We start from the raw sequence: 13,211 nt of genomic DNA, 5'->3' as shown, positions 1-13,211 counted from the left end.
AAAAATATAAAGTTATAATAGCCATTTATCTGGAAAGCTCTTTCATAATTAATTAATTATTATATGGCCTGTTTTTTCCCCTACCTTCACAAGGGTAATTGATGCATTTATATTTTGTCTTATTTTATTTTAATGTAATGTGAACAATATTGCTTGTGTTTAATGTTTTTTTTTCTATCCAATGATGGAGAACATCCAATGATCATGGTAGGATGTGCTTGGGCATGGCAAGTCTTGGGTCTGCTTGCATTTGGGTACTTGTCCTTGGGTTGCTTGCTATTCTCAGTTTGGGGCCTTGGCTACTCTCGGGTTGGGCTTTGGCTGCTTGGTTTTGAGGTTAAAAAGTTGGGTTCTACTCGGTGCTAGCTCATTAATGCTTGAGTTGAAGTTTAGCTAATTGTTTGGAAGAGTAATTGCACTTCCTAGCTCATAAATTCATAATGGCATTCTTCTATATAGCTCATTATTGTGGAGTGGACTTGTGTCTCTTTACCCCTTCGGTTTCTTCTCCTCTGGTGCTGTTTTCGAAATGTAGTTCATTCCCCTTGCTGTGCCGTTTGCTCTCTGTTACCAGGCTGCCCATTGGGATTTCCTGTTTGCCAGTTCTGTTTACTGCTGCCCGTAGGGTCCTCTCTGTTTGTCGGTTCTGTTTCCTGCTGCCATTGGGTCTTCTCTGTTTGCCGGTTCTGTTACTGGCTGTTGTCCCGTTAATGTTAACCAATTCCTGGGAGGTTTTTTAGGATGCTTTATGGTTGACCCTTGGCCTTTCATTTCCCCAAACCTGATTGGTTTTGGTTGGAGGTGGAATGGCTGTTTGGCTTCTTTCTTTTGCTTATAAATTAGAGATGTTTTGGAATGAGGAAGGTTGTTCAATATTTGAGCAAAGTCTCTACTAAAAACCTGAGGGATTCTTCTCTTGGAAATACTTGAGAGCTTATTCCACCCCCTTTCCTCCTCTCTATTTCATCTTGGCTTCTAATATCTTCTTCTCTACTCAAGTTCCACTCCACATGTATCCTTCTTCTTGAGCATTTGGAAGTTGTTTGTTGGTTGATTTTGGGAGACATTTGCAGGGGGAGTTTGGTAGGACGTTGGACCATTTTGCAGTGGTGGACCCTCGGTTTGCAAGCCTAAGCACTATTTTTATATATCTTCATACTCTCGTAGCATGTGAGGAAACTGCTAGACAGTTGTTCTGAGGATAGCATTTTATGTTATTAATTTGTTTCGTTTGATTTGATTTTTTGTTTATCCGGATATTTGTTTGGTTGTTTGCAAGTTAAAGTGAATCGAGTTTGGTTTTATTTTGTCCCTGTGTTCTCCAACTTGGCTTTTCTTTCTAGTTTGCATGCATCAATTTGGTATCAAAGCCCGGTTTCCCCTCAAAGTTGTGAACATCCATTTTAATCCCAATTTCGTTGTCGCCTATTTTGGTTCCTAGGGACTTCTTCTTCGCTTTCAAATGTTTGGACATTATGTTGTTTAACGTTTAAATTAGCAAGTGTTAGCCATTTCATTCATCTGATTTTGCAAGCCCACTAATTGTTGCATCATATCTTGCCAATCCCCTGGATTATTAGCCATCTTATATTTCAAAAGAAAAAGACTCGCCAACCAAGGATATTCTATCTCGCTCTAATACCAAATTCATGTGTGCAAACTAAAAAGAAAAGCCAATTTGGAGAATAAAGGGACAAAGTAAAACCAAACTCGATTCATTTTAACTTGCAAACAACCAAACAAACATCCGGATAAACAAAAAGTCAAATCAAATGAAATAAATTATATAACATAAAATGTTATCCTCAGAACAATCGTCTAGCGAATTCCTCACATGCAATGAGAGTAGGAAGATATATAAAAATAGTGCTTAGGCTTGCAAACCGAGGGTCCACCACTGCAAAAAGATCCAACGTCCTACCAAACTCCTCCGGCAAATGTCTCCCAAAATCAGCCAACAAACAGCTTTCAAATGCTCAAGAAGAAGGATACAGGTGGAGTGGAACTTGCGTAGAGAAGAAGAGATTAGAAGCCAGGACGAAATAGAGAGGAGGGAAGGGGGTGGAACAAGCTCTCAAGCTTTTCTAGAAGAAGAGAGGAATAGAACAAGCTCACAAGATTTTCCAAGAAAGAAAAAAACGAATCTGAAACTGAAAATGATATTGAATTATAGAAAGTTGATGTTGAGGGAGATGAAGGTGAAGAGTTTTTGGTAATACGACAAGTCTTAACAACTAAAATTGACAGCGGGGATAGGTGGCTTAGGAGAAACATTTTCAAAAAAACTTGTATGGTCGAAGGAAAAATCTGCACTCTTATGATAAATAGCGAAAGTTCTGAAAATTTTGTGTCACAACCTATGGTTGATAAACTCAAGTTAAAGTCCAAACCACTTGAAAAATCTTATAAAATCTCTTGGTTTAAGAAGGGGGTGAGGTTCCAATCACAAAACAATGTGTTGTCAACTTAACAATTGGGGGTTCTTTTAAGGATCAAGTTATTTGCGATGTCGTGCCTCTTGAAGTCTGTCATATTTTGTTGGGTCGACCTTGGCAATTTGATCACAAAACCATTCACAATGGAGAAAAGAACACTTATACTTTGATTCAAAACAATAAGGAATTCACTCTCTATCATCAAAAACATATGCTTGATTCGCCTGCTAAAAATAAAAAGGATGCCAAAATAAACACTCCTGAACTGTTTTTAAATGCAAATGATTTAAAACACTCTAAAGTAGCTTACTTGGTTTTGGGAAAGGAAACTGGTTATATTTTTCAAATTCCTAAAGAAATTTGGCCTTTAATTTATGAGTTTTCCGATATATCACCTGAGGAATTGCCTATAGATTTGCCACCGATGAGAGATATTCAACATCATATTGATTTAATACCTGGAGCCACTTTGCCTAACCGGGGATGAGTCCAACTGAGCATGTTGAACTTTTTAAGCAAGTGACTGATTTGTTAGAAAAGGGTTTGATTAAAGAAAACTTAAGTCCTTGTGCTGTGTCTGCTTTATTAACTCCAAAAAAAATGGAACATGCAGAATGTGCTTGGATAGTAGGGCAATAAATAAAATCATCATTAAATATCGATTTCTTATTCCTAGACTGGATGACATGCTGGATATGTTAAGCGGTGCTAAGATCTTTTTCAAAATTGATTTGAGAAGCGGGTCTCACCAAATTAGAATAAGACCTGAGGATGAATGGAAAACTGCTTTTAAAACTAAAAAAGGTTTGTATGAATGGCTTGTGATGCCTTTTAGGCTTTCAAATACTCCGAGCACTTTTATGAGAACTATGAATCAAGTTTTGAGACCTTTTATTGGAAAGTTTATTGTGGTTTATTTCGAATATATTTTGATTTATAGTATTCACCCTTCTAAGCACTTTAATCATATGATGCAAGTGTTGCAAACTCTAAGGGAACAAAAGATTTACATCACTCTAAAAAAATGTTCCTTCATGACTTCGAGCTTAACATTTTTGGGTTTTATTGTTTCTACTCAGGGGATAAAAATTGATCCAATAAAAATTGAGGCAATTCAAAGTTGGCCCACTCCTAAGAATATAAATGAGGTGAGAGGATTTCATGGCTTGGCTTCTTTTTATCAAAGGTTTATTAAGAACTTTAGTTCTTTGATTGCTCCTATTACTGGTTGTTTAAAAAAGGGGATATTTAGGTGGACACCTCAGACTGAACAAACTTTTGAAGTCATTAAAGCAAAAATGAGTCAAGCTCCCGTTCTTAGCTTGCCAATTTTTGAAAATATTTTTGAAGTTGATTGTGATGCTTTTCATATTGGTATTAGTGTTGTGCTCAGTCAAGAGGGAAAATCTATTGCTTATTTTAGTGAAAAACTGAATAATGCTCGATCCAAATATTATGCTTATGACTTGAAATTTTATGTTATTGTTCAAGCTTAGAAATTATGGAGAAGTTATTTGATTCAACGGAAATTTGTTTTAAATAATGATCACGAAGCACTACGTTTTTTGGGCTCTCAAAAAATTTTGAATAAGAGGCATGCTAAGTGGGTTTCCTTTTTGCATGAGTATAATTTTCATATCAAACATAAAATTAGTATGTTAAACAAGGTAGCTAATGCTTTAAGTCGGAGATCTCATTTGTTGGTAATTGTTTATCCAACTATCACTTCTTTTGATTTTTTAAAAGATACTTATGCGAGTGATCCTGATTTTAAGAGTATTTGGGATTCATGTCTTACTTCTGGAACTGATCCTTCTGCTCAGTATGTTATTTATCAAGGATTTTTGTTTAAGGGATCTAGACTTTGCATAACGAAAAATTATTTAAGAGAACTTGTGCATTAAATTCATAATGGGGGATTGAGTGGACATTTTGGGCAGGGAAAAATTGTTGCTTTGGTTAAGAAAAAATATTTTTGGCCTCATATGAGAAAACAAATTGCTAAGCTGGTAAAACTATGTAAAATCTATCAGGCTTTTAAGTGAACTTCTCAAAATATTAGTCTGTATACTCCTCTGTCTATTCCAAATAAACCTTGAGAGGATATCTCTATGGATTTCGTTTTTGGGTTGCCTGTCACTGCTAGAAAATTTTATTCTATTTTTATGGTTGTGGATCGCTTTAGCAATATGGCACATTTTATTTCTTGCAAGAAAACTTCTGATATCTCATATATTGCTGACTTGTTCTTTAAAGAAATTGTTCGTCTTCATGGTATTCCTCGCACTTTTACTTTTAATAGAGATACTAGATTTTTTAGTCATTTTTTTAGAACACTTTGGGCAAAATTAGGAACTACTCTTCAATTTAGCAATGCATATCATCCACAAACGGATGGGCAAACACAAGTTGTCGCTTGAAGTTTAGGAAATTTATTGAGATGCATTGCTGGAGAAAAACCATCCCAATGGGATTTGATTTTGCCCCAAGCAGAATTTGCATACAATAATTCTGTTAATCGCTCCACTTGTAAAACTCCATTTGAAATCATTTATGGTCAACCTATATCTCACATTTTAGATATAAATTTTTTGCCTTTTCCAAATAAAATTAGTGCCGTATCTCACATTTATGGTCAACCTATATCTCACATTTTGTTAACACTGTCGTTGCCAGGTCCCAAGTCCTGGATGAGAAAAGTGGAGGGTTGCGTTAGGTAGTCGACAGCCAGCGTAAAACTTGTCGAACAAAAATGACATGAATCCTTTAAGAAATTGTGTTAATGCTAGGGCGTCCCCTGGAAGCGACGCGCTGTATGGCCTGAATACAGTGACAAGTGTGCAAGGGCCGCTGCACCGGCGCCCGGGTGCAGTGTTAAATAGGCAAGGGTTCCCGCATCAAGGACGGATGTGGGCAAAGAAGCTAGTCCATGATACTAAAATTAGGATAGGAACTTGGAATATAGGTTCTGTTGGCAATTCTCTTGTGTTTAATGTTTCTGACCTTTTTTTGTATGAAGGAAATTCTAAAGATCATGTGGAAATAGAAACTTTACCACTCTTCACTTCAGTTTTAAATAATGATGAACAGGTTGAAGATGTTATTGATGTCAAAGTGAATAAAAATAGGCATGGCGAGCATATGAGGTTCTTGTCAAAATAGAAGAATCGTCCTTCGACAGACTGTACTTGGATGGATGTCAATGCCTTGAAGAAACGTCATCCAAATCTTTATAAAAGGATTGTGGAAGTTTTCTCATCAGGAGATGAGATTCTGCCACCATGAGGGAATTGATTCATTTATATTTTGTCTTATTTTATTTTGATATAATGTGAACAATATTAGTTGTGTTTAATGTTTTTTTTAAAGCTATCCAATCATGGAGAATATCCAATGATCATGGTAGGATGTGCTTGGGCATGGCAAGTCTTGGGTTTGCTTGCATTTGGGTCCTTGTCCTTGGGCTGCTTGCTATTCTCGGTTTCGGACCTTGGCTGCTCTCGGGTTGGGCTTTGGCTGCTTGATTTTGAGCTTAAAAAGTTGGGTTCTACTTGGTGCTAGCTCATTAATGCTTGAGCTGAATTTTAGCTCATTGTTTGGAAGAGTAATTGCACTTCCTAGCTCATAAATTCATAAAGGTATTCTTCTATATAGCTCATTATTGTGGAGTGGACTTGTGTCTCTTTCCCTTCTCTTTACCCCTTCGATTTCTTCTCCTCTGGTGCTGTTTCCGAAATGTAGTTCATTTCCCTTGCTGTGTCGTTTGCTCTCTGTTACCTGTCTTCCCGTTGGGATTTCCTGTTTGCCGGTTTTGTTTCCTGCTGCTCGTTGGGTCTTCTCTGTTTGTCGGTTCTGTTTCCTGCTGCCCGTTGGGTCTTCTCTGTTTGCCGGTTATGTTCCTGGGTGTTGTCCCGTGAATGTTAACCAATTCCTGGGAGGTTTTTTAGGATGCTTTATGGTTGACCATTTGCCTTTCATTTCCCCAAACCTGATTGGTTTTGGTTGGAGGTGGAATGGATGTTTGGCTTCTTTCTTTTGTTTATAAATTAGAGATGTTTTGGAATGAGGAAGGTTGTTGAATATTTGAGCAAAGTCACTACTAAAAACTTGAGGGTTTCTTCTCTTGGAAATACTTGAGAGCTTATTCCACCCCCTTTTCTCCTCTCTATTTCGTCTTGGCTTCTAATCTCTTCTTCTCTACGCAAGTTCCACTCCACCTATATCCTTCTTCTTGAGCATTTGGAAGTTGTTTGTTGGCTGATTTTGGGAGACATTTGCCGGAGGAGTTTGGTGGGACATTGGACCCTTTTGCAGTGGTGGACCCTCGGTTTGCAAGCCTAAGCACTATTTTTATATATCTTCCTACTCTCGTTGCATGTGAGGAACCCGCTAGACAGTTGTTCTGAGGATAGCATTTTATGTTATTAATTTGTTTTGTTTGATTTGACTTTTTATTTATCCGAATGTTTGTTTGATTGTTTGCAAGTTAAAGTGAATCGAGTTTGATTTTATTTTATCCCTGTGTTCTCCAAATTGGCTTCTCTTTTTAGTTTGCACGCATCAATAGTTTAATAATTAGAGACCCTAGGTGTTAATACAAACGTCTTGTCTATAAATGCCCACACCTTATGTTAGAAAGGAGAGTTTACATTTCAGGCTATACATGGTTTGGGAAGGACTTCCCTGTTATTGGGGTCGATTTCCCGTACTTTAGGTTTGGAGGGAAGGATGCAATAGTGGAGTTCGGGACTCCGCCACAACCGATGTCGAAACTCTAGAAGTAGCCTGCGGTGGCTGTCCAAGGTGGCTGTAGCTAAATCTTGCTGTTGAGAACTCCAGATCGGGCAAGAAGTGTCTCACGGGTGGTTGTCCAGGTTCCAGTTTTCTCCAAGGAAACAACCCAACAGCCTAACTCTTGTTCTTCTTGTTGTTCTAGCTTTGCCAAGAGAAGAACTATCCCATGGACAGACTCTTCAGGATATCAGTGAAGGGAATAAGCCAACAGCGACTAGATAGAAGTCTTTCCAACCACAATGCAATCTTGTAGTGGTTCTCAGGTCGCCGCACACATCTAGAAGGAGCATCTTCAAGCCAATGGGTTCACCTTTTTTCTTGAGAAGTCTCCATGAGTGTGGATGGCTGGACCATTCCAATGAGGATATACTCTAAGCAAAGTTCTGAAAACGTTGATCTCCCTTTCCAGCTAAAGGACAGATCCAATACACAGCTGACTAAAGTCTCTCGGATGCTGGAACATCCAACCAGGCAAAAGTACTTTCAGCCAAGACACAAAGCTACCATCTTCTTCAATCGAGAAGTCTTTCAGTCCACAGGTTTTTTGTTGCTCAATCACTATTTAATTGGGTTTTCCCATTTTGAAAAATTGGACTACCTAGTGCTCCTTATAATTTATTTAGAAGGATTGCAAGATATTTCCACCAAATCAAGTTCCTAAAACCAGCCCTTTTGGGAAACAGATCATAATAGCTTGAAACCAAGAGGTTGAAATGCCCGCAAACAGGAAGTTGGGTTGCTGCAAGAGAGACCCAGAAGGTAGCAGCCCCAGGCAATACGTTTCTTGAGTTTTAATTGACTGAACATAGCAAAAAACAAGCTTTAATTTACAACTACGAGAAATCAACTGGAGGGTAAAGTCTTTGTAGCATGCATGTCTTGTCAAAGTTACTTAATATCTTTAGTTCAATTAGTTTCTTGAGAGTTTGAGATTATCTAGTCTTGCCCAATTTTGCTAGAAACTTGCATTATTTCTATTTTGATATCACTAAGCATAGAGTAGATAATACAATATTGATTAGGAGAGTCAAAATTTGAGATAATTATGACTCAATTTTATATAGAAAAAACATTATTTGGAGCTACAAAACAATATTTATGTCATGAGTTTACAAATAGAGTAAGGAGATAAAAATGAGTTTGATGGGATAACTTAATTATTTTTGGGTTTAGAAGTAAAGCAAAAAACAGAATATTCATATCACAAACCAAGTATGTAAAGAATCTAAACACAAGGTTCAACTTGAAAGGATACAAATTAATAGGCACCCCCATTTGAGGATTTAATCCAAATATCAAAATTTAATTGGGTGTAAAATAACATAGCGAGGAAAGTGGTGGTTTACAATGACAAGTGAGGAAGATGCATGATGTGTATTCGAAAATCAGCTAAAATCAGCTAATTTTGGAATACACTAAAAATGTACATAAATGTGAGTTTCAAATTCCTCAAGATTTTACACTAAATTTATTTTCATCAAAACAAACACCTATATTTCTAAAACGTCTACATTTGAAATACTTTACAACAAAGATCCTTCAAATCAAACAATCCCTAAAGATAAATGTATAATAGGGCGTTGATTTGGATATACAACCACGATGACATTATTGACAAAAGTTTTTGAATGAAATAGTTAATGCTAATGAGTGATTAATAAGCGGTTAATAAAAAAATGGATGATGAGTTAGATGACCATAATGAATTGGTTTAGATGAACAAAAGTTCACATGTATTAACATTGCGACACTTAGTGTTGTCTATGAAAGAAATACAATATTCAATTTTGATCCAGGGATAAGGAAAATGAATCTTCATCTTAAGCCTTGTACATTTTCAAATGATCATGAAACGGTGAGTGATGATCATGATTATGATTTGGAGCATGATAAGGATGGAGATGATGCTATTTTTGTTTATATGATGTTGATGATAATAACTCTCTAGATAAATAATTTATTTTTTTATTAATATAGAACTTGCAAAAAAATTATTTATAAAGTCCAAAGATTGAGTTGCAAGGTTTAACATCTTATTCTAATAATATGTATTCTATAACCATGATAATTCGATTTGTAAAATTAATCATTTTATTTGGCATGATACTTGCTATTTCCATATGATCATTATTCGCTAATTATAATATTTGTTAAAACAATCTTATGTTCTATTTATATATAGTACACTACAGGAAAATCACTTATTTCCGGCGGAATTTTCCGGCGGCTTTCCGACGGTTTTCTGGCGGTCACATTTCCGACGGCTTTTCCGGCGGCTTTTTAACGTTTCCGGCGGCTTTTAAAAATTTAATAAAAAAATGAATAAAATTTTAAACATTTAAATGATTTAACAAAAAATTATTAAAAGTTAAAATAACTATTAACTTAATTTTCATCTTAAAATTAATTAGTTAGTTATTTTTTATTTTTTATTAAATATTATTTTTTATTTTAAATTAATTAGTTTTAATTTTTTTATAATAAAGTTTTTTTTTTATTTTCTGTGTGCAAGTAGTTTAAATAATAAATATTGACGTTTTACACATATTTACTTCTTCAGCAAAGCGGTCCGTCGTTTGAAATTTCATACAGGGAACCAGCGTTCGAACCCCCCCTTGCACGCTGGAGCGCGCGCGGGAGCCGGGCGGGGGCATGGCCGGAGCACACGCGGGAGCGGCGGGGGCATCGCCGGAGCACGGGAGCCGCGGGAGCGGTTAGCTGCCGAGCGGGATTATTTTTTTTTTTTATTTGAGGCGGTTCAAGACCGCGTAAGCGCCGGATAAAATTGCCGCCGGAAAAAACCGCCAGAATTCATTTTCCTACGCCGTTTTTACCGGCAGTAATTTAACCGCCGGAAAACTACAAAACCGCGAAAGGTTCAATTACCGCCGGAAAAGGCCGCCGAAAATGGGTGATTTTCCTGTAGTGGTAGTATGTTGCTTTTACTTTTATCATATTTCTTCTCTTATGTTATTGAATAATTAATACGTTGCTCATGATTTTTCTATGGTTTTCTCTAGTTTTAAAATAGTGCAAATCATGCATGCACTTTGGCTCCAAGAGACACTTGCATCATATAACGCCATTTGCTATTGACAAGTAAAGATGACCTTGGCATACCAATAAATTATCCAATCCTATTGCACAGCTCCTACATTTTGTATTCTATCAATTCTAAGTTCCTTATCTAATTATATAGACGGCTATCTTATTCAGACAATATGTCGATAAAATGGTTGTCAATCTTTTTAGTGGAGGCCGATGAAATTTCCAACAACTTTATATGACACATTCAAAATTAAAGTTCTAAAAAGCAGTTGATACAATTTAAAGAGGCTTCCCTTCCATCGTTTAGAACTTAAACAAACTTTGGATTTTCCATTATCTTTATTCTGAAATCCTTAGCCTATCATGATAAAATAATTAGTCCTTCATTTTTTTTGGTAGGTAGGAAATTTACTCCCATTAACTTGAAATTCATTGGGAGACTTCGGTCCTAATGCTTTTCGTGACTTCTTTTAATACTAAATGTGGACTGCTGCTGCAAACAAAATCCAAGCCAAGTATGCATGTTTGTTGTCAAGAAACTCTTTAATTTCAAGTTGGATGGTTGAAGTGGAGGAATGCATCGGGCTTGTTGTGTGATAGAAAAGTACCCCTCAAACTTAAGGAAAAATTCTATAAGATGGTAGTGAAGCCTGCAATGCTTTATGGTGTTGAATGTTGGCCATTAAAAGAGAAGCATAATACGAAGTTAAGTGTGGCAGAGATAAGGATGCTCAGGTGGATGAGTGGCTTTACCCTTAGAGATAGGATACAAAATGAGCATATACATGAAAATGTTGGAGTAGCTCGAGTAGAAGATAAGATTAGAGAGAGTCTCCTTAGATGGTTTGGTCACATAAAACGGCGGCCTTCCAATGACCCGGTTAGGAGAGTAGAGGTATTAGATTTGACTTATGTTAAGAAAGGTAGAGGCAGACCTAAAAAGACTTGGTTAGAAAATATTAGGAATGACCTTTCTTTATTAGATTTAAATGAGAATTTGACTTTTAATAGGACACAATGGAGAAAAGGATTCATGTAGCCGACCCCACATAGTGGGATAAAGGCTTGATGTTGTTGTTGTTGTAGCACTAAACGTTGTTATTACAATTCAAGATGCAAAATATTTGGTGAGCCCTTACTTTGTTAACACGGCAAAATATTGATTATTCTTGTCCCAAATTTAATCCTTGCTGAAATCATAGTTGTCTTCATGGGATAACGTAGAGCAGAAAAGTTCAAAGACTCTAGACTCACTGTAATTTTCCATAAAATACACACTCCATCCAAAACATAACCCAGAATTTCAAATGCAGAGCAGCCAAAATATAAGCTAACATATTTGAGAGCAAAAAATCCATGAAACGAATCATAACAACAACTATCATCCAATACTATCATATCAGCCTTCCAAATTTCAATTGTACTTTTTAAGCTTTACAACTATGATGTACATTTAGAGGAATAAACTCTACAGAGAGTCATTAGCTACTATCTCTGAATAAGCTTGACTACAAGCAAAACCGTTCTTCATTAAGGATATTCCAAATTAACAATGTTCAATTAAATTGGATGTCATACTATCCATAAGCACGCATCAACTAAGTACAAGAACAGTGCATGAAACAAAATAAACTATACATACGCCAGCACAACGCACCCTATCGAAAGTCAGAGAAACGGAAGTTCCGAATCTAGGGCATCACAAAAAGAAATATGATTTAGCACCAAAAAAAGTAAGAAAAACAAAATCCCAGAATCACCCACCTGCATGGAATTCGCAGAGCTAGCTGCCTTCGCCTGCGCGCCCATGACCTGCCACCAGAACCAACGCCCGCCGGCGAGAACAAAGGAAAAGGGAAGAATTCGCTGTTCGCAGTAGTTCTACACCAGAATTCACAGAGACGGAAGTGGGTTATATGCAGGCAAGCTCAAAGCCCGCGAGACCAATAGACAACCCTAATCGCTGTTGAATTCGCCGTCGCCCTCTTCCCCGCACTCGCAGCGCGAACAAAAAGCCCTCCAAGGAAATAAGCTACGAAGGGCGGGGAACGCAGAGGGCCCCTGGTCCGGCATTATATTACGATATTGCCCTCCCTTTGGTTAATGAACATTTCCATGTGAATCCCATAAGTAAATCCCATAATTGCATCCAAAATGACATGCAAATTATAATTTATTCATCTTTTTTTTTTAACATCTAAAAATTTATACAATAAAAATATTAGTGCGTATTAAAATATTTATGATGATAAAGAAAAATAACTTAATATCATAACATTGTAAGAATATTAAGTAGATAAATATATAATTAACAAAGATTATGAGGTTATGGCCAAATAATAACATATGCATTAGTCAAATAACGGTAATTTGACAATGGTGGATATACAGCTGCAGTCCGAGGCAATTGTTGAGCACCAATGATTCGTAGTAGTCTAATAGCAACAGATTCAAAGTGGCGCCCCCAATTTTAAGTCAAGGTCCTATCTCACATCTCCATCATATTGAAAATAGGGTCTAATTACAAATTATGTAGTGTTCAATTTTGATAAATCTAATCAAAATTCTCAAAACATTTTATCATAAGACCCATATTGATTTCTAGGATAATATATAGTTCTTCCGTTATTTAAGTAATTTAATGATATCATAATTACGCAATCTTAGGCTCGTTGGAATTTTCTCGTCGAATGCTTGATTTGACTATAAGCATAAAAGATTTGAAAAACTTTTGGCCCTTTAATAAATGCATTCGAGTTTCTAACCATACATCAAATGTTTGACTGGATCTCATATTGATTCGGATCGAATTATTTTTAGTGCTAATGGGTTTGTAACATCAATATGTTCAATTAGGCTATAAATTTATTGGAATCTATTTTTGGTATATATTGAATGTAATTTCAAAAGTTTTCAAGTCAAATATTGTTTCGA

The 13,211-nt window shown here is 36.4% G+C and overlaps 1 protein-coding gene across 1 annotated transcript in view; it reads right to left on the bottom strand.

The window, feature by feature from the left end:
* Positions 1–12,329, bottom strand: part of LOC110109354 (serine/threonine-protein phosphatase 4 regulatory subunit 3B) — a 102,119-nt gene extending 89,790 nt beyond the window's left edge. The window contains exon 1 of the mRNA XM_020840388.2: positions 12,042–12,329. Within this exon, the coding sequence (XP_020696047.1) occupies positions 12,042–12,086 (45 nt within the window). The 5' untranslated portion in view covers positions 12,087–12,329. The remainder of the gene's footprint in view (positions 1–12,041) is intronic.
* Positions 12,330–13,211: the final 882 nt, after the last annotated feature.

The sequence above is a fragment of the Dendrobium catenatum genome, unplaced genomic scaffold, assembly GCF_001605985.2.
Source record: "Dendrobium catenatum unplaced genomic scaffold, ASM160598v2 fragScaff_scaffold_1296, whole genome shotgun sequence".
Lineage (NCBI taxonomy): Eukaryota > Viridiplantae > Streptophyta > Magnoliopsida > Asparagales > Orchidaceae > Dendrobium > Dendrobium catenatum.
The sequence above is the reverse complement of the archived record's forward strand: the minus strand, read 5'-3'. Positions and strand labels throughout refer to the sequence as shown.